We start from the raw sequence: 26,109 nt of genomic DNA, 5'->3' as shown, positions 1-26,109 counted from the left end.
CCATTCAAGAGCACCTCCACAATGGCTCTGGGGCCCAGGCAACGTCAGGGAGCTCAGGCTGAAGGTCTGGAGGATTCAAATCACTTGACCACAATTCTCCTCCCAGAGTTTTGGAAAGAGGTTCCAATAAAGGGGCCTCCATAGCCCACCAGGAGGAAGGGAGCCGCAGGCCTCAGCAGGTGTAGTGGGCCTGGAGGCCCCTCATCAGCTACAGGTCCCTCTCAGTATGAGCTATTGTCTGTTATGGGGGCCAGAATCTTGTTACCAAGTCAACATGGACCTGGGCGTTTCCAGCATGACACTTGACGGCTGCATCTGGTATCGGGGGAAACCAAAGATGGCAACTAGCATGATTTCTGCTCTCAGTGCTCAGGTTTGCATCCCTTACGTGGTCAAATCATCTCTGACAAAGGTGCCAAGTCTGGCTACACAAAAGATAATATCCTTAACAAATGGTGTTGGGAAAACTGGATAACCACAGACAAAAGAATGAATTGGGACCTCACCTTGCTCCATAAACAAAAGAACTCAAAGATTTAAAAGGCAACAAAAACAAAAATAGAAAAATTGGGCTACATCAAACTTTAAAACTTCTGCACAGCCCAGTTGAGTGGCTCAGTTGGTTGATGTGTGAGCCACGTCCCACATGGTTCGTGGTTCGGGATCTGGAGAAGGGCCGCGCACAAATGACAGAGACGAGACAAGAAATAATAATTTGGAAATAATGGGGGCCAGGCAGAGAGTCCAACTCTAGAGGAAGGACTTCACTGGTGCCCAGGCCTTGCCAACCTTTTATTCAATTTTGGATACACATATAGCCCTTAGTCAGGCAGGCAATTCCGCTTACAGACAGACTATCTTAAAGGTCAGTAAATATTAGTAAAGATTTACTCTGAGACTATTTGGTCAGGAAATTGCTTGAGCCACCATTGTCTCAACTAAACAATCGGTGCTTAGCTCTGGCCCTTGCCAGGGCTCAAGGTTCACCAGCATTCTGGCTCCTTGTTTACACTTCTCTGATAGTGAAGACAGTGGGTAGTTTCCAACAGTGCTCAACAGGTTGAGCATAGTCCTATGCACCAGAAGGTTGCCAGTTCAGTTCCTGGTCAGGGCACATATCTGGGTTGTGGGTTCGAACCCTGGTTGGGGCATATATACGTCAATGTTTCTCTCTCTTCTTTCTTCTCTCTATCATGTGCTTGGGTGAGAATTTTAAAAATTAAAAAATGAAACTTCTGTACAACAAAGGAAACAACAGAATGAAAAGGTAACCTACAGAGTGAGAGAAAATATTTGCAAACCATATACCTGATAAGGGGTTAATATCCAAAATATACAAAGAACTCCTACAGCCCTGGCCAGTGTTGCTCAGTGGTTGGAGCACTGGCCCAGGCATCAAGGGGCCCTGCGTTTGATACCCGGTCAAGGGCACATGCCTTGGCTTCGGGTTCAATCCCCGGCCCCAGTTGAGTCAGGTACAAGAGGCAACTGATCTATGTGTCTCACAACAATGTTTCTCTCTTTCTCCCTCTCCCTCCCTCCCTTCCACTCTCTCTACAAGTCAATGGGAAAAGTATCCTCAGGTGAGGATTAACCAAAGGAAAACAAAAAGAACTACAACTCAGTGATAAAAACAAACAATCCAATTAAAAAATGGGCCAAGGACTTGAATAGACATCTCTCTAAAGAAGATGTACAAATAGCCAACAGGTATATGAAAAGATGTTTAACATCACTTATTATTAAGGAAATGCGAATTAAAACCACAATGTGAGATATCACCTCACATCCATTAGGATGGCCAATATCCAAAAAAAACAAACAGAAAATAACAGATGTTGGTGGGGATGTGGAGAAGTTGAAACCCTCGTACACTGTTGGTAAGCGTGTAAAATGGTGTAGCCACTATAGAAAACAGTTAGGAGGGGCCTCAACAAATTAAAAATAAAACTGCCAGATGGCCCTGCAATCCCACTTGTGGGTATTTGTCCAAAAGAGTTGAAAACAGCATCTTGAAGAAATACTTGCTCCCCCATGTTTATAGCATTGTCCACACTAGCCAAGAGGTAGAAGCAACTCAGTATCCACCACCAGATGGGATGAAAGGATGAAGACTATATGGTGTGTACATAAAATGGACTATTTATTGAGCCTTTAAAAAGAAGGAAATGGTCACTTTACCAAGATGGGTGAACTTTTGAGTACATTGTACTAAGTGAAATGAGCCACTCACAAAAGGACAGATCCTGCAAGATTCCACTCATCTGAGATATCTAAAATAAGCACAGTCTTAGAAACAGAAAGTAGGATGGTGGTTTCTGGAGGGCTGGGGGCGGGGGAAGAGAGGGCTGTTCATGAATAAAGAGTTTCCAATTTTGCAAGATGAAAAAGTTCTGGAGACCTGTGCACAACACTGGACATATGCTAACACTAGCGTACTGCACTCTTAAAAATGGTTAAATACGGTAAAATCTGTTATGCGTTCTTGACCACAATAACTTTTCTTTAATTAGAAACATAGGGGTGCCAGAAAATAGCATGTTTTTAATTTTTTAATTTTGCTTAACCATCCTGATCTCAAGCCCCCAGTGCCGGCCAGAAATTCCTTCTCGCCTCAGCCTGCCCTGCAAAGGTCTCTCTCACTCGTTCTTGGAGGTCCTCCCTCCTCCCCATCCAGGATTCCCACCTAACAAGTCGGAAGTACCACTGACCCCCTGACCTGGGCTGCTTTTGCTTTACTGCCCCGTCCCAATCCCTGGATCAGGGGCACTCAATGAGCTCCACTTAAAGACAGGAGGAGGAAAAAGGGAAAACACACAGGCGTGTGCATACATACAACCACCCTGCATCGGACCGGACTCATGACCAGTCTGTCTCTCCTCAGTGGTTGTTCTGGGAATCTGGGAGGGGGGTGACCTTCACAGGAAAGGGCAGTGCCTTGTAATACAGCCACAGTCTGTGTCCGTCAGGGCCCACCACAGCGCCCGGCACGCAGGGGGTGGGCAGGATAGAGACGGGTATAAAGTGCCATTTCATTTGTAATCTAGTACATGCATCTTCTGCACACCTTCCCCAAAAAAATAAAAGAATGAGGAGGGCAGAGGGGCTGAAGGCAAAGCAAGATGGTTCCCATCATCAGTCCAGAAAGGCTCCAGCCATGTAGATGGAGAGCTGCATACTGAAAAGAAGTGCGTTCTCGGCAATAAATCCCGAGAAACAGAAGCATGTGCCCAAGCTGGCGGGGCTGGGAGGTGCTGAGGGTTCCAGCGAGCCCGGGCAGGACAGTGATGGGTAGGATAGCGCCTCTGATTACCGAGTTCAAGCATTTGAAATGCCATGATGGTGTCTTTATGTGGTGTGCTGTCCCTGTTGTTGTATCGCCGTGGAGATTAAAAAGCATTGGTCAGGGCTTTCATAAGATAACTCTTACCCTCGGCCTTATATTTCTCCTCATTTGGAAGTTTCTCAGTTGCAAACTCTTCTACCTCAAGAGTTTCCAGATAATCTTTTTTTATTTCGGAGGAATTGTGAGTGGATAAATGAGCAGATGATTAGTAACTGAACGAGAGAGTGAGGGGTGAGTACGCAACCAGCAGGGGAAGGCTGGGAGGAGCAGGGGTGAGGGATGGGTTTCTCCCCACACCTCTCCTCTCTGTGATGCAGCTGCAGGGTGGGTGGGTGGCCAGCAGCAGGCGGGCTGTGCCCAAACCCACGGCTTCCCTTTTCAACGAGTCTATCCTTGTTTTCCTGTCTAGGGCCCCCTGGACGGCGTGGCAAGCCTGGAAGAAGAGGTGATCCCGGTGAGTCCCAGGTTCTCCTAGTTCCTAAGCTCAGGCCTAGAAGTCTGCCCTTGGCCAGGGACTGAGCTGGATGCACCAGTCCCCATGGCACCTCATTACTCAGGACCCTGGGTCCTGGGCCAGCTCGTCTCCTCCCTTCCAATTCCAGCCACTGCCCCTGGGGGCCACAGTGCCCAGTATCCCTTTCCCTGGCTTCTTGGCATCACAGGTCCCGTGACTGTCCCACCCATGTCCTTGGCACCCTCTGAATCTTAGTGTCAACCTCAGAAATGTCAGTCCCCAGTCTCACTCTGAAACAACCTCCTGGCCTTGAGGGAGCTGAGAGTGATCCCACCAGCCCACTGTCCCTGGTTCTCCTGGTGCCCCTGTCCCTCCCCGGACTTGGCCTGCCCTTCCCTTGGCAGAGGCACCAGGAAGATACTCCTCCTTCCTCCATTCGACCTGCAGACTCGCCTGTCCGTGCGTACCTCCCCTCCTGCCATCTTCATTTCACCCAAACACACTTGCTCTGCACATCCCCTACCCAAGACACACAGAGAAGCTTCCTCAGAGGCACCCACACACCAACCCTGTCCTGGCTCTTCCGCCTTGCCTTGCACTCATCCCAGCCCCTCCGGTCTCTTTTCACTGTCACTCTGCTGACGTCATCTGATGGTCATGCCTGCAGATGCTTTGCCGTCATTATCTTCCTTGATCCTCTCTGTTGGCCACCCCCACGTCCCCACCCTGTATTCCCAGCTCAGCTCTGGCCTGTGTCTCCTCCCACATCTCTGACCCCCTTCTTTTTGGCCTTTTCTATATACCCCATTTGCCTTAAATAAATGTGCTCTTGGCCCTCTTCTCTCTTCTCTCCCACTCCTACGCAACGGCACCCCCATGACACTGACAATGACCCCCTTCGTGTCTCCAGCTACGCTGTCTCCTCTGGAGTTTGGACCTGGCCCCACTGAAGCAGCTCCTCCGCTAGCCTGCTCTCCCCAGCTCCCCAACGCAGGGAGAAACCTCCAACCTCCGCTTCCCTATGCAGACACCTGGGCATCATCCGGGACTCCTCCCTCCCCTCTCCCACACCAAATCCTGGTCAGTCTTCTCACAGTACATCTCAGAGCCCCCTTCTTGGTCCTCACCCACAGCTCCTGCAGCTCTCATCACCCCTACCCCGTGTCCCCACCTCCAGCCTCACCAGGGGTGTCTGAGGCCCTCCCACTCTGACCCTGCACTCCTGGCCTCCCCTCCCCGGGATGCCATCTCCTCTTCCTGAACTCAAACCCCAAGTTCAGTATTCTTTAAGTCTAGTGCAAGCACATCTCCAAAGTCTTCACTTTTCAGCACAGAGTAGGCCCTGGGAATGTAAATGCGCAAACAGTGAGTGAAGGAGTGAATGCGTGCATGCATGAGCGCATGCTCAGCCCCTCAGCAGCTGCTCCAGGAGGGCATGGTGTGATGCCAGAGGGGATCACCACCAAGGGGAACCCCAGCGATTGGGCCGGGGAGCTGACCAGGCTCCCTCTGAGCCTCCGACTCCTCCCTGGCGCTGGACGTGGGCCTCCTCCCCGCTGTGCTGCATGCTTGCATTATCTAGTTCCTTCTATAGCAGCCCTCAGATAAAGTCGCTAGAGGGCCCTGGTAGGAAATGCCGTCATGGTTCTCTGTGTGTTTGACTTCCAGAAGCTGAAGGCTGTTTCATGTTTGATTGCCATGGCTTCCTTTACTCTAGGTTTTGTGTGTAAACACACACACACACACACACACACACACACACACACACACACCACAGGCCTGCAGATACGCATTTCAGCACTCAGTTCTTGTTTCCGTCCTCATAAAATGTTTTATTGCCTTTTATTGTAAGCTCCTGACGTCCATTCTGGAAGGAGGTAAGGAATACAAAGTGACTTTTTCCAGGGAAATGTATAATATTACTCAACTTACTCAAAAACCCGTTAGAATTATGACTCCAGTTTACAGCAATCGAAAAGCCACAGAGAGATAAGGACTTACTGGGCCCCTGATACTGTGCGCTGAGTCCTTTCAAGTTCCCCAAGTCTTGTCATCCTCACAGACCCTACAAGATAAGCATCTGTTATTCACCCCGTTTTGCAGATAAGGAAACTGAGGCTTCAAAGGAAGAAGTATCTTGTCTAAGGACACCGTTGGGCAAGGGGTGTGCAGCACCTCACCCCCTGGCCGCGCTTTCCCAGGCGGTGTCCTGATCCCCTGCCTGTCGAGAATGGTGTGAACAGCCCCAAGCAGATGTTCCCCTCTGATTAGCTTTGGCTGTGCCTGGTGTTTATTTCCAGTTTCACACACATGCACATCCTGGCTTTGGCACCTTCCCCTGTAAAACCAGACCTTTTCCTGTGTCCCGGGAGCCTGCCTGGTGTCTGCCGAGATGCCTTCCTGCCGCTGCTGCAGACCTGCAGACAGCTGTGCCTGCTCGCCCGTGGGATGGGTGCTCTCTAGCTGCAGAGGGGCCTTTGCCTGGAAAATGCCTCCATGGCCCTGCAGTGCTTGTGCACCTGTCCCAATGGAATGAATGCTCATCTCCCCACTGGCCCATTCACAGCTGGGAAAGCCCAGCACTGCTCTTGCCCTCTGGGGTCATCTTTCCAGGGCTATTGAGCAAGATACTTTCTCCTTCTAAATGCCCCCCTGACCCCAAGAACCTCCATTGCTCCCTCAGCTTCCCCTGGCTCCCCTGACTCCGCCAGCCTCAGACACCTCCCTCTGTCCCAGCACAACCTGGTTGTGGTTGTCTCCTCTGGAAACGTGTCTTTCCCCTCCACCAGAACAGAGGCTCCTCTGGGCAGGAGCTGGGGCTGGACCCACAGGCCCTCGGGAGATGGTTAATAAAAGCTTGCTGACAGGAATGGGGAGTGCAGAGAGGAGGGAGAGGGAAAGAAGGACTGGTGGGCCAATGAAGGATGAAGGCTGAGGATGCGGGAAGAAACAAGGAGGAAGCAATCAAATGCTGCTTGGCTGATGCTGTGCTAAATCAGTGGAGACAAATGGAGGCACTCACAGACTCTCACAGCTCCCAGCCTTAGATCAGCAGGCTCAGCGCTAGGGTTTTTTATCCACCCTAAACCCAAGAAACCCTTTCTAAAAATCCAGTGGGAAAACTTCTAAAATGGTGGGTTAAGCACCTCTGAAAATCTGCTCCTTTATAAAAGCAGCAAGAAAACTAGGAAAAATGGACCTTTCTGCAACTATGGAAATTAATGGAAAACTTGCAACAACCCCTTTATTCAAGGAAAAAATTATAAATCTTGCTAAGAACAGCAGTGTTTGTAACATTTTACTTGCCCATCTGCTCAGTTCCATACCCTTAAAAAAACATCAGCCTTCCTGGCCAGGTAGCTCAGCTGGTAGAGCTTTGCCCCAGCACACCAAGTTTGCGGGTTTGATCCCCAATCAGAGCATACACAAGGATCAACCACTGAATGCACAAGTGGGTGGACAACAAATCGATGTTTCTCTCGCGCGCGCACGTTCATGCTCTCACTCTCGCTCTGTCTCTGTCTCCCTCCCCTCCTCTCCCCCCCTCTCTCATCAATAAATAAATAAAAATTAAAACAAAAACATAAGCCTGACAACTACAGTACCTATGGAAAGTAGCAGCCATCAAAGGAGACAGGCAGGGTTGAAGGTCCCCAGATGCTCATTTTCAGAAGATTGTCCCTATCTAACATGTCTGTAAACTCCCTGGGAAAGCTTGTGCACAGGACTTGCCTTTCTTTGACCTGCTGCAGAGCATGCTCATCGGGAAAGCCCTGTGTCTAGAGCAGGGGTGGGCAACCTTTTTGTGAGTGCGCGCCCAAACCAGCAAAATCTCCGACTCAAAATTCTTCTGCGTGCCAACCCTAATTTTTTGAGAACATGTTACGCCTACTTAATATCTCTTAAGGTGTACGTATGTGAAGAACCTTGAAGAAATAATAAAATTCATTCGAGCAACAAAAACAGAGTGTATGATGATGAAAAATACATTATTTTTTAATGTATACAGGTACACTGATAGTCTGACAGAAAACTTTATGACTCCGTTTGATATTATCAGTGAGACTTTTGCTGCTGCATCACTGATGACAGAGATTTTACATCAGGTTTATATTTTGTGACCTTCAGAGATATGCACGAGCTACTACTTTCATCCGTTAGGCTACTCCTATTACAAGACTTAACAGAATTCATCGCTGAGAACAAAGATTCACAAGCGTATGTGGATGAAACCAAAACACTGGTCGGACCTAGGAAGGCAGGGAGAGTTAAGGCAGAGGCATAGAAATTGCTCTTCCCCTCTCTCATCAATCCATGTCTATGGTCTTTAAGATAACTTGTTATGTAAAATTATTTATCTATCTAAGATGCACCTACACTGAATTTATCTGAAAAATAAAAAAGTCGATATTAAGAAAAAAATTGTAAATGGAGGATTATAAGAGAGGGTTTCGCGTGCCAGCAAAAGTTACTGGCGTGCCATGTTTGGCACGCGTGCCAGGGGTTGCCCACCCCTGGTCTAGCATGCTTGCCTGAAACATTCAGTGTCAATTGTGTAACCTCACAGCTGCCTGAAGGGGTGATACCTGTTGGAACAAACAAGAAGCTGACACAAACACTTAAACAAAAATCGAGGTGATGAGATGCCTAAAGGGGCTCTGCAAAGCTCCGACGCCGTGCGAAGGCACGTGCCTGTGAAGGGGTGTGCGCATGTTCGGGGAAAGCCTGAGAGTCTCGGTCTTTCATTTCTGCCCCAGCGGGCGGTGAAGGCGCAGCAGGGCCGTGATGGCAGAGCACCGAGTGTCGCTCCCGCCTACATAAAGCCCCTTGGCACCAAGTGGGAGACTTACTGGATAAACATTAAAGGGAACGTCCAAGCAGAGAATTCAATAGCTGCACGTGACAAAGAAGCACACCTTAGAGACTCCAGGAAAACCCCTAAACACTGAGCAACAGTGACAGCCAACAGCACCCACAAACGCTAAAAAGTAGGAGCAGAACAAGATACTGGGGGGGGGGAGGCCGGGGGAAGGTCAAGGGGGGAAAAAAGGAGACATATGTAATACTCTCTGTAATACTTTAAGCAATAAAACAAATTTTTTTTAAAAAAAGAGTAGGAGCAGAATCTAATTTTCATAGTAGTCACATTAAATTACTATAAATGCCCAGTTTTTAATAAAAAGAAAATTGTGAGACATACAAAGAGACAAGAAAGTATGGCAATAAACAGGGGGAGAAGCCATCAATAGAAACCTTCTCTGAGAAAGCCCAGATGGAAATGCTAGACAAAAGAATCATGTTTGCTGTTTTAAATATATTTAAAGGAAACCATGTCTAAAGAATCAAAGGAAGGCCCAAGAATATGTACCACCAAATGGAGACCATCAATACAGAGAGAGAAAGTATTTAAAAAAAGAAGCAAACAGAAACTCTGAGGGACAGTAACTGAAATGAGAGATTCACCAACAGGGCTCAACAGTGTTTGGGCTGGCAGAAAAAAATCAGTGAACTTGAAGACGGGTCCGTTAAGATTATTCAGTCAAAGGAAGAAAGCAAAGAGGAGAAGCAAGAGAAACAGACGAAATACGTGAAAGAAGAATGGCCTGGACCTTCCCCAATTGTTTTTTTGATTATGATTTAGCACAGCAAAAAGGTACAGATTAAAGTCAGCAAACGTAAGAGGAACATAGGGCCCCAACTTCCAATATTCCCCTCCCCATGGAGTTGTGCAGACAGCCCTGCTTCTCCCAGTAATGATGTGTGACAGCATGTGTGATGTTTGCTAAGCAGGGAAACTCACTTGAGATTTGCTGTCTAGGGTTTTATTGAGTGCCCATGTGGCTGACCTTCATTGTTCAGTCTCCAGCCCCTCCAAAGGTCAAACGGATACAGCATGGCCAAAACTCCACCGTAACTCACATTGTTGCCGTAAACTGCCTGGCATGGCCCCAGGCCCCAGGTATTCAAAGACACTCCTATTAGCAGCATATTCCAAGGAGTGGAAGGTTATCTCCCTGCAGCTGGTCAGGATCAGTTCTTTCTTTGGAATGTGCAGGTTGTGGACCACTCAGGTCTGCTGAGTAACCCTTTCCTACACACTCTCATGGCTCTTTCTTGTCATTCAAGAATCAGCACAAAGCCCAGCCAGCGTGGCTCAGTGGTTGAGCGTCGACCCATGAACCAGGAGGTTATGGTTTGATTCCCGGTCAGGGCACATGCCCGGGTTGTAGACTGGATCCCCAGGGTGGGGCATGCAGGAGGCAACTGATCAATGATTCTCTCTCATCATTGATGTTTCTAACTCTTTCTCCCTCTCCCTCTCTGAAAGCGATACAAATATATATATTTTTAAAAAGAATCAGCACAAATGTGACCTCCTCAGAGAGGCTTTTGATAATCAACCATCCTTTAAAAATGAAGGGGAAATTAAGTAATGCCCGGGTAAACAAAAATGGAAAGAATTTATCACTATCAGATCTGACCTACAAGAAGCAATAAACAGGTTCCTTCAGTCGGAAATGAAAGGACACTAGAGAGCAATTTAAGTCCACACAGAAATAATGAATTTCAGTGAAGGTAACTACATAAGTAAATGTGAAAGACAATGTAAGTGTATTTTTATTTACAACTTTTTTCTCTATCCTAATTAAAAAGTCAATTGCATAAAGCAATAATTATAAAATTGTGTTTATGAGTTTATAATGTGTAAAGTGGTAAAGGATAATGAACAGGGCTATATTGGAGCATAGTACTTATAAGCAATTAAAAGTAAATTATTTCCAATCAAAACCATATTATCTTAAATTAAGATGTTAATTTTAATCCCCAGGACAACCACTAAGAAAATAACTCCAAAATAATAGAATTTAAAAAATGAATGAAAATGTTACACTAGAAAACATCTACTTAGCAAAAAAGAAGCAGTAGTGAAGTAATAGAGGAATAAAAAATACATAAGACATAGAAATTAAATAGCAAATTCAAACACATAAGCCTTACCTTATGAACAATTACATTAAATATAAAAGGGTTAAACAATTCAATCAAAGACAGAGATTGGCAGAATCAATAAAGAAGTAATGTAATAAAAAAAACATTCAACATCATTAATCATTAGGTAAATGCAAATGAAAACCACAGAAAGCTATTACCGCATACCAATTAGGATGGCAACTTTTTTTTTTAATATTTTTATTGATTTTTTACAGAGAGGAAGGGAGAGAGATAGTCAGAAACATCAATGAGAGAGAAACATCGATCAGCCGCCTCCTGTACATCCCCCACCGGGGATGCGCCCGCAACCCAGGTACATGCCCTTGACCGGAATCGAACCCGGGACCTTTCAGTCCGCAGGCCGATGCTCTATCCACTGAGCCAAACCGGTTTCGGCAGGATGGCTACTTTTTTAAAAAATCAGAAAATAACACGTGTTGGCAAGGATGTGGAGAAATCGGAATCCTTGGACTCTGTTGGTGGCAACGTACGATGGCACAGCCACTCTGGAGAATAGTGTGGTAATTCCTCAAAAAATTAAAAATAGAATTAGCATATGACTCAGCAATACCACTGGAGGGTATATATCTAAACGAACTGAAACCAGGATATCAAACAAAAATTTCCTAACAGTATTATTCACAACAGCCAAAAAGTTCAGCATCAGACAAATGAAAAAACAAAATGTGGTATTTCTATACCGTGAAATATTATTCATTTTCAATTAATTTTTTGAGAGACATAAAAAAACATTAATGCGAGAGCGAAACATCAATCGGTTGTCTCCTGCATGTATTCATTCTTAAAAAGGAAATTCTGACACATGCTACAATATGGATGAAACTTGAGGGCATTACCCATGCCAAGTGAAATAAGCCAGTCACAAAAAGACAAATATTGTATTATTTCATTTACTGAGGGAGGTAATAAATTCATAAAAATAGGAAGTAAAATGGTGGTCAGTAAGTAGGATAGTTGTACTTCTTCTTTTCCCACCTGCATGCACTTTATTTCTTTTTCTTGCCTAATTGCCCTGAACAGAACCTTCAATGCAGAGGGACCCTGCTCACTCCACAGAGGCCCTTCGAGCCCCAGCACCGCCCCAGGAGCAGCTGGCCAGGGAGGGACCACAGGAGGTTGGCTCCAGGGCGTATCTCCCAGTCCCGCCCCACCAGTCACCATGTAGTTAATATCCTTTCAATGTGCCCGAATCCGTGCACTGGGGCACTAGTACATGATATTATCAAATAAAAGGCAAAACCACATCATCATTCTAATACATGAAGAAAAGAGCATTTGACAAAATCCACAGCCTTTCATGATTTAAAAAAAAAAAAAACCCTCAACAAATAAGAATTTTTTTAAAAATCTTCCACAATTTAGTAAAGGGCATTTATGAAAAACCCATAGCTAACATTATACTTAATGGTGAAATAGTGAATGCTTTTCCCCTAAGATCAGGAACAAGACAAGAATGCCCACTCTTGCTACTTGTACTAGTATTTATCATTGCATTGAAGGTTCTGTTCAGGCAATTAGGCAAGAAAAAGAAATAAAGTGCATGCAGGTGGGAAAAGAAGAAGTACAACTATCCTACTTACTGACCCCATGATCTTGTTTGTACATAGACAATTCTAAAGAATCCACCAAAGCGTATTGGAGCTAACGAACACGCTCAGCAAGATTGTGCGATACGAGATCGTTATACAAAAGTCCATTTTATGTCTAGACACTAGCAATGAAGAATTTTTAAATGAAATCAAGAAAACAGTTCCATTTGCAAAATTATGAAAAAGAATAAAATACTCAGGAAAGAAGACCTGCCGAAACCAGTTTGGCTCAGTGGATAGAGCGTCGGCCTGCGGACTGAAAGGTCCCAGGTTCGATTCCCGTCAAGGGCATGTGCCTGGGTTGCGGACATATCCCCAATAGGAGATGTGCAGGAGGCAGCTGATCGATGTTTCTCTCTCACCGATGTTTCTAACTCTCTACCTCTCTCCCTTCCTCTCTGTAAAAAATCAATAAAAATATATTTAAAAAAAAAAAAAAGAAGACCTAAATAAATGGAAAGACATTCTATATCCATGGATTGGAAGATGATACAATGTTAATATGGCAATACTCCACAAATTGATTTATAGATTTGATGCAATTCTACAAAAATCCTAGTTGGATTTTCTTTTTAGAAATTGAAAAACTAATCCTAAAATTCATATGAAAATTCAAAGAATCCAAAATAGCCAGAGCTTGCCCTGGCCGGTTTGACTCAGTGGCCAGAGGGTCTCGGGTTTGATTCCCATTAAAGGGCACATACCTTGGTTGCAGGTTCAGTCCTCGGCCTCAAGAAGAAGATTATAAAGGGCATATGCGGGCCCAGCCAGCGTGGCTCAGTGGCTGAGCATCAACCTATGAACCAGCAGGTCATGGTTTAATTCCCAGTCAGGGCACATGCCTGGGTTGCAGGCTCGATCCACAGTGTGGGGTGTGCAGGAGGCAGCCAATCAATGATTCTCTCTCATCATTGATGTTTCAATCTCTCTCTCCCTCTCCCTTCCTCTCTGAAATCAATAAAAATATTTTTTAAGAAAGGAAGGATAAAATTTTGTGATTATGCCAAAAATCACTGAAGTGTATATTTTTTTTAAAAAGTGAATTTCAATGGTATGTGAATTATATCTCAAAAGAGTATGGGAGTTTTTTATCTAATATGTTTACTTCCCACTCAGGCTTCTAAGCAGCACTACTGCCTGCCCTGCACAGTTTCTGAGCAGGGCACCTGCTGGAACCCCCTCCATACCCAGGCTGCCCTGCTAGATCCTGAATTCCAGGGTCTTATACCTGACCATGCCATCAGAGCCAAAATGCTGGAGGCCTGTCTGAGGTGTCATTTAAACAGGAGATTCTTCAAACCTGTTGTATAGTCAGGGTTTATTCTGCAACATGGAGCCAAACGATGGAAAACTGCATCTGTGTTTCTCTTCTCCCTACAATCTTAGGGTTGTGTGTGTGTGTGTGTGTGTGTGTGTGTGTGTGTGGTGGGGGGAAGGGGGAGAGAGAGAGAGAGAGAGAGAGAGAGAGAGAATGTTATAGAGCCATGCGCTACATAACTACATTTTGGTCAACAACAGACCGTACATATGACAGTGGTCCCATAAGATGAAGTAGGAGCTGGAAATTTCCTATTGCCTAGTGACATCATAGTCACCACAACATTGTAGTGCAACACTTTGCTCAGTTGCTTGTGGTGATGTTGGTGTAAAAAGAACTACTGCGCTACCCGTTGTGTAAAAGTGCACCACATATACTTATGTACAGTACCGAAGAGTTGATCGTGATAATTAACAACAGTTACTGGTTGATGCATTTACTATATACTATCTGTTTCATTGTTATTTCAGAGTGTAGTCTTTCTACTTATATATTTTTTAAAAGTTTGCTGTGGAACAGCTTCTGTGTTACACCAGCAGCAGCCTCCTCCATCTCGAGTTTACCAGGCCTCTTGATTGCATCATCCCTCGTGCTTGATTTAATCTCATGTTGTCTCGTACAGTAACATGCTGTACAGGTTTGTAGCCGGGGAGCCAGTAAGTACACTGCGATGTTCACACAACAACAAAATCGCCTATCAACATGGTTTTCAGGACAAATCCCTGTTGTTAAGCTGAGCGTGACTGGAATCCCAGCCTGCGTGTGTCTGGGTGCCTCTTCCGTGCCAGGGCTGTCCTGAGGACCTAACGCATGCACAGTATCTCCCTCTGTCCTCATAGCAATCCAGAGGCACCTCCCCACCTCACGGGAGCAGCCTTCGCCTCAGGGAAAACAGACACTCGCCCAGAGAGCCAGGGTGCTGAGGCCTCCACACTCCCTGATGGAATCGGTCGAATTAAAGCCAGGGCCTGAGGCCTCCACACTCGCTGATAGAATCCGTCGAATTAAAGCCAGGGCCTGAGGCCTAGGCTAAGTGCCCAGCTCACTAACTCATTATTGGCTCTGAATTTGCCAACCCCCAAGCCTCATTTCATCTCGGTTCACTCTGCTCCACTGGGGAAACCCTGGAGGCGTGACTGAAGGTCGTCCTCATGCTGGGGTAGGTTTGGGTTTTCAAAAGTCAGGAGCCAGGGCCTGTTGTGGGAGGCAGAGGCCTGGGTCAGAGCCAGGGCCTCCTGGGCAGAGCAGGGGGCAGGAAAAGTGGGCATCAGGAGTCCGGGTGCAACACAGAGCAGCAGGCGTGGGCTGTGAGCATGGACAGTAACCTGGTAGCCTCAGGCACCAAGGCCAGCCCTTACCTCCCGGCATGCAGCTGGGCACCTGCCAGGCAGTGGGAAATATTCTTCCCAGTTTGCTTTTCCATTTGGGAAACACTCAGGCAATGATCATCCTGGGAGGAGGCAAGAGCTCAAGGTGGGCACAGTGGGGCCGCAGAAACTCTACACACCTCTGCTTACCTGTCAACAAGCCACTCGTGCACCCTCCCAACCTCAGGGTGCAAGTGGGAAACGCTGTCCGGCCACATCAGTTCAGTTAAAGAGGCCACAGAGTCATTGACCCCTCTACTCTCTCACTCATTTCATTCACTTCCCAAGTCATCTGGCTCTTATTTACTTGCTCCCACATTCCTGACAGCAAAGTGAGCAGATCCAGCCAATGCCTGGAACACATGTTTGAAAGCTGTGTGCAGAATGAGCTGGGCAGTCGGGGGACCACCACATGGTTGGATGGGGGCCCTCCAGCCAGCCTCACTCCCTAAGCAGGGACCCCTGGACAGCCTGAGCCAGGCCCTCCCCCCCCCCCACCCACCCAGCATCTTGTGTACCCCGCTTGCTGCAGGCCCCAGATCCCGTCTCCAGAGGCGACTGCAGCCGCAACACAACCCCAGGGGGGAAGTGAGATGAGGAGGGGGTAGCAGAGGCGATGGCCTGCCGGGAGCCCCTCATCTATTCCGCTCGCATTTACTAAGTGCATGTGCCTGCCAGGCCCTGTGCGAGGCAGGGGAGACGGTGGGGAGCTGAGCAGATGGGGCCCAGCTCTCAGGGAGCTGCCTTGCTGATGGGGCTGACAGATAATAAACAACACACAAATAAATAGTTAATCACTAAAGAGTGTGATTGGTGCTGGGAAGGAAATAGCAGGGAGCTGATAGAATTCGGTGGGGCCAAGGGTGAAGAGACGCCTTCAGACTTCATGCTCACGAAAGGCTTTTCCGAGGTGGTGGTTAGGAACCATGGCCTGCCGAGCGCAGGAACACAGCAGATGTGAATGTCCTGAGGCCAAAGACAGCGGGCCCTTGGGGAACCTAGAGAGCAGGTGGAGTGCGGTGGCCGCGTGTGGGCACTGACGAGAGCAGGTGCACACAGGAGAGCAGGAGTTTGGATATTATTCCATGTGCAATTCTGAACTCTGGGAAGGGGTGGGCATTTTTTAAAGGCACCTGTAGCTGGTGGAGTTGGGGTGCCCAGAAGAAGGCGTCAGTCAGGAGGCTGTGTGGTAGTGCCCCTGCGAGGCATTGGTGCCCTGGCGATATGGTGCCAGTTGGGCCCGAGAGGGGGGGTGGCTCGGTGTGTTTTAGAGTCTATCGGATGGGCTAAATGTGGCCTATTCCACCAGCTACAGGACCAGTCTGGAATGCTGCCATTCACACTCTGGCCCCCCAGAGTGGGAATGGTGCCATGGTTTGGGGTCCCACGGCATTGCTTCTAGCCTGGACCACCCCCTCACTGGTTGAGTGATCTGTCACACCACCCACCTCCCAGCACCTCTTTCCTGCAACGTGGCTGTGAGGGAGAGGAGAACTGAGCAGGAACAGAGGAGGGTGTGGAAGCAAAGGATGTTTTTCGATCAGAGGAATTGGAAGAGGATATACAGATGTCTGAGAGGCAGGTGAAAAGATGCTCACCATCATAATCATCAGGGAAATGCACATCAAAACCACAATGAGAGAGCACCTCACACCTGCCAGAATGGCTGTCAACAAGCAGTCATTGTCGATGTGGAGAAAAGGGAACCCTCCTGCACTGTTGATGAGATTGCAAGTTGGTGCAACCACCATGGAAAACAGTATGGAGAGTCCTCACAAAATTAAAAATGGAACTTCCGCTGAAACCGGTTTGGCTCAGTGGATAGAGCGTCGGCTTGCGGACTGAAAGGTCCCAGGTTCGATTCCGGTTAAGGGCATGTACCTGGGTTGCGGGCACATCCCCAGTAGGAGATGTGCAGGAGGCAGCTGATCAATGTCTCTCTCATTGATGTTTCTAGCTCTCTATCTCTCTCCCTTCCTCTCTGTAAAAAATCAATAAAATATATTTTTTTTAAAAAAATGGAACTTCCATATGACCCGGCTGGGTACTTACCCAAAACACTAATTTGAAAACATGCCTGCACCCTTATGTTCATTGCAGCATTACTTACAATAGCCAAGATACAGAAGCAACCCAAGTGGCCATCAGTGGATAAATGGATAAAAGCAGGGGAGGGGCCATCTTTAACTTTCAGCAATAAAGATAAATTTAAAAAATAAAAAGACCTGGTACGAATATGCAATGGAATATTACTCAGCCATAGAAAAGAATGAAATCTTGCCATTTGTGACAACATGGATGGACCTAGAGTGGGTTATGCTAAGTGAAATAAGGCAGAGAAAGATAAATACTGTAGGATTGCACTTATATGTGGACTCTAAAAAATAAAATAGACAAACAAAACAGGAGAAAAAAAAACTATAGATACGGAGACCAAATTGATGGTTGCCAGGTGACAGAAGGTTTGGGGGCTGGGTGGGAAAGGTAAAGGGATTAAAAAGGACAAATTGGTAGTTGCAGGGTAGTCACAGGGTCTACAGTCCAGCATGGGGAATATAGTTAGCAATATTATAATAACTGTGTTTGGTGCCAAGTGGGTACTAGACTTACGGGGGTGATCCTTCATAAGTTATATACACCTGAAATTAATACAATATTCTATGTCATCTGTAATTGAAAAAAATTGTTTTAGTTATGAAATAAAATCAGGAATTGGAGCACATTTCAGAGCTGTGGGAAGGACCTTCCCGATAGGTGGGCCCGCCTGTGACGGGCCGAGAGGGAGGTGGGTGCGGGGCCCCGGAAGGTGGAGGCGAGTCAGCTCCGCCTGAACCTGAGGGACCCGGAGAGGAGGTGGGCGCAGGCCCGGGTGCAGGCAGGTGTGTGCGTGTGGCATCGGGAAGAGGACAGGGCGTCCATCCAGCAGCTTCTCATTTCTTTGTAAAACAGGGAGCAAGGTCTTTGGCTGAAAGTGAGACGTCAGCTGTGTGGGTGTCCAATGACCAAAGCCCTGCCCCGGCCATAGTTAGACTCAGGGGATGCACAGGCACATGTTCCATTCGTGGGTATTGGCACCATCATACATCAGTTTTCAAGTCAAAAATCTTTGTCTCACCTCTCTCCTTCCTCCATGCCCCATGCGCTCTTCCACCCCCACCTCCACCATTAAATCAAAGACCCAGACCTGTCTGTCCTCACAAGTGTTTCCTGATGCATCCCTCCCCATCTCCACTGCCAGCAGGAGCCCAGGCTGTGTGGCCTGCACAGGAGCAGCTGCATCGTGTCCCCTTGCCCACTCCGCCCCCTTGAATCACTCCTCCATGCCCAGGCCTTCAGGGCCCCACCCCACCCCACACCCCCCTGGGTCATGATGTAGAGACAAAGCCCGGTGCTCTGTCTGGCCCTGCCTTCTCCCCAGCCCTCTCCTGCTGCAGCCCCCCAAAGCCCAGTGATCTTGGCGTGTTGTGAGTTTTCCCATCTTTGCCATGCTCCTCTCTCCCCATTCCTCTCCCAGGAATCACCCCTCGCCCTCTAGACTCGGCCTAGCTTCCCGTCCTGAGTGGGTCCAGCCTCGATCCAGTCCTGTGCCTTCACCTGTGTAATTGTTTCTTCAATACCTGTTCTTCCAAGGAAAATTCTGAGTCCAAGATCTTGCCTCTTGCACTTACCCCTGCGTCCCATTACATGCCTCCCTGTGCGGCCTCACTCTCCAGACCATAGTCCCAGGTCGGCCGGGAGCAGACATGGCTTAGTGGAAAGTATGGAGGGTTTTGAGTTCCGCACCTAACACTGTTTTCTGTTGTCGCCTGTCAAATGGGAGTGTTCATCATTCCTCTCACAAACTGTCCAGAAGGTCAGATGCATCATGAATATGCAATGTGCTTTGCACACCAGAAGGTGAAGACGCCTGTCGGTGTCATGCATGTTCTCATGAGTCCGCATCTCCGGAGACAAGCCCAACTGGCGGCACCAGCAGCACCTGAGCTTCTAATGCGTCCCCTCCAAGTGCCCTGTGCACCCGAGCCCGTGGCCCTTCACCCCCACCTGGGCCTCAGGCACCGTCCACACAGCTGCTCAGCCCCACACATCCCAGAGCCCTATGCTTGCTCGTCCCTCTGCCCCAAATGTTTTCTCCCCAAGTCTCTCCCAAAATTTGTCCTTCGGGCAGGAACAAGGTTCAGTTCCTCTCTGGATGGCCAAGATCCAACACGGGTGGCCCCCGCAGGGACCAGCAGCAGCCTCCTGAGAGGAGTGTGTTAACCCATAGGTGTGTGCGGGATTGTCCTCACCCCCACACGCCCACCCCAGCCCCACAAGGGCACAGGCTCTCCCTCGCCCGGTCGCTCGCTTTGGGGCCCATGACAGCGTCTCAGCCTTGGTGAGGGGAGGCCGGTAGCTGTTGAGGGCGGGCCCACCGGGGCGGGGACCTCTCTCCCTTTGGTTCTGACTGTGACCTCTCTGCTTGTGTTTTGCAGGTCCTCCAGTAAGTGCCCTGGATTATGGTCTCTGCTCCTGAAAGATAAGACATTTTGTTCTCTCTCTGTGGCACTTCCTTGAAAATAATACTTAGTTAGAGAGGTGTGTCCTAAAAAAAAAATCAGTCCAGACAGGGGTCGTGTCTTTTTAAATTTGTAGATGCACGCAAGCGCAGAACTCAGCAGGCTCCACTTGCCCCTGTGACCATTTGCCTTCCAAGAGAGCGGGCAGCAGCCTGGCTGCCCCTCACCCAGGCCTTGGCTCCAGGGGGCACAGAAGGCGAGCGCCACACCCACATTTCTAACTGCCCTGCAGCAGTGCGTCTGTTTCTGTGGTTTTTGTCTCACATGCTTTGGCACAAAAAGCTCTGGAGTCCAGCAGTTACGCCAGGAATGAGTTGGGCTTCGTAACTAGATTCCGGGCTCCGTTTCTCTCTGCCAAAATCCATTTGGCTCCCCGGGTTGGGCAGCGGGCCATAAGGGCACTGGGTTTGAGAAAGGTGTAGGGGAAGCACTGGTGGCCAAGGCAGCATTGAACATCGGGGATCATCCACCCAGAAACCCGGTTCTTCTTCAAGAAACGCAACAAGTCTATGAGCCATGGCGCCGGGGTTTCCGAGCCCAACCAATCCTGGCGACTCCATTCAAGAAGCACACTGAGAGCCTGCCCGAGTCAAAATGCACCTTCCGAAGGAATTCCTTTAGGATGACTGTTTTATTTTCTACTTCCACTTACCATGATTCATTTCCTGGTCGGCACCCTTCAGAATCCGGGCCTCTCGGCACTAGCAGCGCCCCGCTGAGCCCGAGAGCCAGCCAGCAGGAGTGTGTAGGTTGATGGCCACAGGCAGTTTCCCACAGTGGAGTCATTCCTGGCGTCACAGGGAAGGTAGCCGAAGTGCATAATGCAGAGGGCTGTGGAGCTGGGGGTTGTGAACGTGCGGTTGAACTATTAAGTGCACAAAACAAAATGCAGATCCTGAGGCTGCAACCTGAGCTGGATGCCACCCTGTGAGACGCGGCCAGGCAGGCATCCAGGACAGAGCATCGGGGCAGTAAATGCCTCCCTGCCATAGCTCTGGCTTCGAACCTGCCTTCCTCAGTTCCCCCGCCCAGTGGCAGCCGGCAGGAAGCCCTCATCGGACTCTAAGCCTCTCGGCAGTTTAGGAGCATTTTCCTTGGTGGCTGTGACAGCACCGTTGGGAGCCCCGTGTGCCCCTGTGGCCCTCACCATGTGTGTGCCGGCTGCCCTGGGAGGACTCGAGTGGATGTGTGCCCTGGTGGCCTCTGCAGCCTGGCCCAGTGCAGCAGGAAACGGGGTGCTCCATCCCCTAGACTTGCCAGAGCCCTAAGTCTCCCCAAAGGCATCAGTTACCCACCAGCAGCCTCTGCTGCAAACCCATAGAACATCGGGGGGGAGCGGTGTGGGGCCCGATTGAGTGCTAAGTGCTGCCATATGGTTTTCTGCCGAAAGTCTGATTATTAATGACATATTAATTACCACAGGGGCAATCAGGACGAGATGGCTACCCGGTAATTTGCCGTTTATTTTTTGCTCTCTTTGCCCTTTTCTCTCAAGCCAGTATTCTTCCTCCGAGCCTTTATTTAACTGTCTGCACTTCTCTCTCTCTGCTCCTCGGGGACTGGTCTTTCTTGGAGGGATTAGCATTGATCTATTGATCTGCGGGGCTGGCCTGGTGGGGAGCCCGCAGCTCCAGCTGCCCTGCAGGCAAGGCAAAGCGCTTTGAGAAGTCGCCTTGCTGTCCTGAGCCCCCCCAGCACTGCTCTTCCTGCCGTCTGTCTCCCCTCGCAGGGCCTAGCCCTGGGCTATGGAGCACCCTCTTCCCAGAACTCCCGTCCCGCCCACCCTGTCCGTCACCCCTAGGGGGCGGAAGACCTTAGTTCCAGTTTGGCCTTTGTGATGTCATCACTTGCCAGGTCTTTTACAATTAAACCTAAAACGTAGCTTATATTGGAATCAACGTCCCAGCCCAGGCTGGGTGCGGGCCACATAAGAAGCAGGTTGAAAGGCAGCTGCCGGGGCTGTGTCCTGCATAGAAGTCCAGACGCATCAGCACAGGGGCGAGCCTGTGGAAGGAGAGTGTGGCAGGACCATCGTGTGGGGCAGTGGTCGGCAAACTGTGGCTCGGCAAACCGCGGCTCGCGAGCCACATGCGACTCTTTGGCCCCTTGAGTGTGGCTCTTCCACAAAATACCGACTTCTGCGCATGGACCATGAAGTTTCAATCGCACTGTACCTGTGCACCCACACGTGGTATTTTGTGGAAGGGCCACACTCAAGGGGCCAAAGAGCCGCATGTGGCTCACATGCCGCGGTTTGCCGAACACGGGTGTGGGGAAATGTGTTTGTCCTGGGCCTCAGGCCGGGGCGGGAAACGTGGACTAATTCAGAGGCCTCTTTAATGGCCAGATCTGTCCAGACCCTGGTGATGGAGGCAAGATGGGGGTCCCAGTCCGGGGGTCCCAAGAGGCTGTGGAGGGCAGTCAGCCCCAGGCATCAGGAAAACTGGGCTTGGATTCCAATGCTGGGCTTCCTAGCTGGGTGACCTGGGGGAAGGCGCTCACCTGTCTGAGCTTCAGTTTCCTGCTCTGTGAAGTGGGGTGGTGCAGGCCTCCCTCACACCATTGGAGTTGGGAGTAAATGAGACTGCGGAGGTGACAGTGATGCAAAATGCATCACAAGCCAGACCCCGTGGGACTCAGTGGGGCCTTTGGGATCATTGACCTCCTGTTCAGAGTGGCCCACGCTGGGCTCAGAGTAGCCTTTGGGGTCAGCTCCCCCAGCGGCAGCAGCCTGGTTCCCGTGAAGTACCAGCCAGGTAGCACCTGGGGCCCGGGCCCCCCGCCTCCCCACAGCCCCCTGGACAGGGAGGAGTGAGGGTCCTACATGGCAGCTAGAGCCTCCGAACCACAGGCTTTTGCTGGAATATTTCAGCCTCAGGTCGTGGGACTCTTCGATCCAGCAGCTCAGGACTGAAAGCTTTCTGCCAGAACCCTCCAGTCCCGCCCTCCAGGCGACCTCGCACCCTTACACTCCAGCTGACTCCTGACTGTAGATGCCCGTGTCCAAAGGGCTGAGAGTTAAAAATAATAACTAATAGCAATAATAACAAGGTCCAAGGGTGGTGGCTGGAGGCTGGTGAGGGGTTCTTCCCTCGGCACCCGTTGTCTTCTCCTCTGAGTACATGGTGACCCAGGACCCCTCCCTCCCTGGCATCAGAGAGGACGTTGGCTGATGAGGGGGCAGGCTCTGTGGGCCACAGGCAGGAGTCCGGGTGTGGAGTGAGGCAGCCGAGGGTCGAATCCAGGGATTGAACCACTTGGCTGCCCTAAGGCTCCATTTCCTTCCCTGTGAAGAGGGGAGCTGGGGTTCAGGGGAACTGAGGTCACTCCTGGAGCACCCAGACATTGCCGGTCACAGCCGATGGTCGCCGGGTCATGGGGTGGCACAGGACTGCGGGGAATCTCGCCTGAGGGGGGTTAGTGTGTGAGATGCCTGGTGCCCAGCGTGGGCCAGAGACGGGGCTCTGAATGTGGGAGTCAGGAGGCCGGGGGCGGACGTGCATGCCGTGGGACCATCTGGTGTGAACTTAGCAGCTTTCTGGGAAGGAGGCAGGTGAGGGCGCTGTTGCTGGCAGCTCTGGTCAGTGCCTGTGGCCCCGCCAGCTCTTCACCACCAGGAAGCCAGTGTCACACCCCAGGGCTGGGTCACCCCTTTTCCTGAGGTTGCCCAGCCCCAGTTTGCAGGCCCATCACTGTTTCCTCACCAAACTGGGCCTTTTCCCTGGCAGGGCTGGCCCTGCTCGCCCCTGGGCCTGGGCGTTTGTGCCTCCAGCCCAGGAGCCAGCCTGTGACCCCGCTGCGTGCCACCAAGCACCCTCCGTGCAGCCCTGCCTTAAGGGCCGGCCCTTCCATGAGGCCACAGGGTGGGGACAACACCCCTCCTGGCTGCCCCGCAGCAGGGAAAGGGGGCCCATGTGGACAGGAGGGTAGGAGGCTCTCAGGGCTCATGTTGGGAGCTGAAATCCACTCTTGGCCAGTGGAGGGCCTGGCTCTTGGCCTGGGGTCTGTTTACAGGCCTCTGCATGTGGTCATCCCAGAGGCTGGGCCAGTTCCCGGGGTAAGGGGCCGGAGTCGCCTCAGAGGCACCTCGTGTGCTCAGAGTGTCACCGGGCCTCCCCGGCGGTCAGACCCCAGTCGGGTCCTGGCTCAGCTGTGCACACTGGGCTGGCTGCTCGGCCTCTCGGAACATGGGAAGATCACACCCACGGAGCTGGAGGGTGGAGGAAAGACGAGCTTGGGAAATCATTGCGACCCACCAGCAAACACTGGCCGCGTTTGGCGAAGAAAACAGCTTTGAGGCCCTGCAGTTGCAAAAAAGGGGTTTACCTGGTGAACTTCAAACCAGCCTCAGGGAGGGCTTTTTTTTTTTTTTTTTTTTTTTTTTTTTTTTTTTGTAGTTTGTGCCTAAAACAAATCACGTCCTACGGGGAAGTAAGAGCAAGAAAAGAGTCCAAGAGGGCCATGGTGGAGACTGCCGGCTGCGTTTCTGGATTAATCCAGGCTGGCCCCTCCCCTGAGCAAGACCAGCGGAAACCAGGTCCATATGTGGGCCTGATAGTGGGGGGCGGGGGAGGTGGACATAGGAGCCACCCACGTCTGTGGGGTGGGGTGCAGACTAACACGGGCTGGGGTCCCATGTCCACAGGCATCTTGCACAGAGGCTGGCCCGTCCTTCCTGCCACAGGGGTTCATTAGTGGCTCTCTGCCGATGACAATAGAAGCGTGTTTATTATAAAAACTTACCAAAATAGAGAAAAGCACAGAAAAGGAAAAAGCAGTCATCCGCGACCCTACCACCCACAGACAAGTCCTGTCAATATTTTGGCGTTTGTTCTTCCAGCATTTTTTATGCACAAGTTTGTGTCTATATTTCTTAGTCTAAAACTGCGATTACCGGGGACATGTTTTTTGTAGCTGATATTTTTCACTTAATGTATCATGAGATTTTTCCACATCATTAAGAATTCTTATAGGACGTAATAGCTACATAGTATTTTATCATATATAATTTACTTAACCAGGTTCCAAGTTATAGTATTGATAGTGACAATTTTTCACCCTGCAGTCAACATCCTGGGAATAAATCTAGACTTACTTCCATGATTATGTCCTTAGGATAAATGTCTAGAAGTTGAATTGCTGGACCAAAGGGTTTGCACATGTTTCGGGCTTTTGATGTGTATTGCCAAATTGCCCTCCAGGAGGCTGCACTAATTTACATTCCCACCAACAGCGTCTGAATGCTACATGTTTCCCCAAACCCTGGCCAACTGTGGGTATTATCATACTTTTTAAATCAATGCCAATGTGATAAGTTAAGAAATAGATGTGTGTGTGTATGTATCTTGTTTTAATTTAGGGTGTGTTTTCATTAGAAGTATAGTTTTAGAGATTAAACTGGTTTTGAAGGCTTCTGTAATTCTAACTGCCACCTGGTGGTAGCGTTTGGAATTGCAGGCACAGCATTTAAAGAGGAAATCTGCAGGTTTAAGAGCTTTCAAATCCCAATTGGTCCAGGGACTGCAGACAATGGAATTGGCAGCACAGGGGAATTTTGAGCTCAGAACATGGTGAGTCCAAGATGGGACCGGCAGAGGAGCACTGGGCACCGCATTCTTGTATTTTGGAGCAGTAATCAGCACCTACATTGATAAAGTGATTTAGCCATCTCATGACTAGGAGGCTTGGCTCTGTTCAACAGATCTGTAAGGTATGCCAGGCCCTGTGCATTGCAGCCCACAAAGATGAATCAGACCCAGTAGCAGTCCTTGGGGAGCCATGGGGTGGGGGGTGTAACCCAGCCAGTTTGCCATGGGACAGAGAGGGAGGAGCGATCAGGTGTCCCTGTGAATTTCCTGGAGGTTTCTTATCACAATCCCCATTTTTGTCTCCAAACTCTGGCTTATGCACAAGATGAGAAAACTTGTCTCTCATGCAGGACTCCATCTTGCCTATCCCTTGACTTTTGTCCAGGAAACATTAGAACTCACATCATCTCCTATTTACAAAGCAAAAGCCTCACTTTTCCTCCTCTTTGGCATTTGACCTTTCTAGCTCTTAACATTGAACTTTAGTGGTTTTCTGGTTTATTTTACACTTTCAGAATGCAATTTAAACATTTCCTGGAAAAAATGTGTATTGGGTAACATTTTCCAGGGCTTAAGATTTCTCTGCATTTGGACAGTGAGGAAGGTGTTAGGCTGTGAGGCCGGAGGTGCATGGGCATCGTGGAACTCGGCGCATGCCAGCGGGGCTGTGGCCCTGGGGTGGGGATTGGGTGTGCCATCTCATCCACCAGTGACTGTGCAGGTGCTTTTCTGGGTCTTTGGGCCAGCACCAAGCAAGAGGGACAAGGCCTCTCCCTGTAGGGGAGAGGAGAGAAGCAACAAACAGGTAAACAAATAAACCAAAAAGATAGCTCAAACAATAACACGCACCAGAAAGAGAATAAAGCAGGAAGGT

The 26,109-nt window shown here is 49.4% G+C and overlaps 1 protein-coding gene across 12 annotated transcripts in view; it reads left to right on the top strand.

Moving 5' to 3' along the window:
* The window catches only part of COL23A1 (collagen type XXIII alpha 1 chain), a 259,865-nt gene that overhangs the window by 200,045 nt on the left and 33,711 nt on the right, over positions 1 to 26,109 (top strand). For 9 of the 12 annotated variants that reach the window (XM_036313545.1, XM_036313553.1, XM_036313554.1 and 6 more), the window contains exons 3-5: positions 3,756 to 3,800; positions 19,564 to 19,571; positions 21,070 to 21,096. In XM_036313545.1, coding sequence (XP_036169438.1) covers positions 3,756 to 3,800; positions 19,564 to 19,571; positions 21,070 to 21,096 — 80 coding nt within the window. The remainder of the gene's footprint in view (positions 1 to 3,755; positions 3,801 to 19,563; positions 19,572 to 21,069; positions 21,097 to 26,109) is intronic. The other 3 variants (XM_036313544.1, XM_036313551.1, XM_036313548.1) reach the window with 1 other exon arrangement.

The sequence above is a fragment of the Myotis myotis genome, unplaced genomic scaffold, assembly GCF_014108235.1.
Source record: "Myotis myotis isolate mMyoMyo1 unplaced genomic scaffold, mMyoMyo1.p scaffold_m19_p_6, whole genome shotgun sequence".
In the NCBI taxonomy this organism is placed as follows: Eukaryota; Metazoa; Chordata; class Mammalia; order Chiroptera; family Vespertilionidae; genus Myotis; species Myotis myotis.
This window is presented reverse-complemented; position numbering and strand designations above follow the sequence as displayed.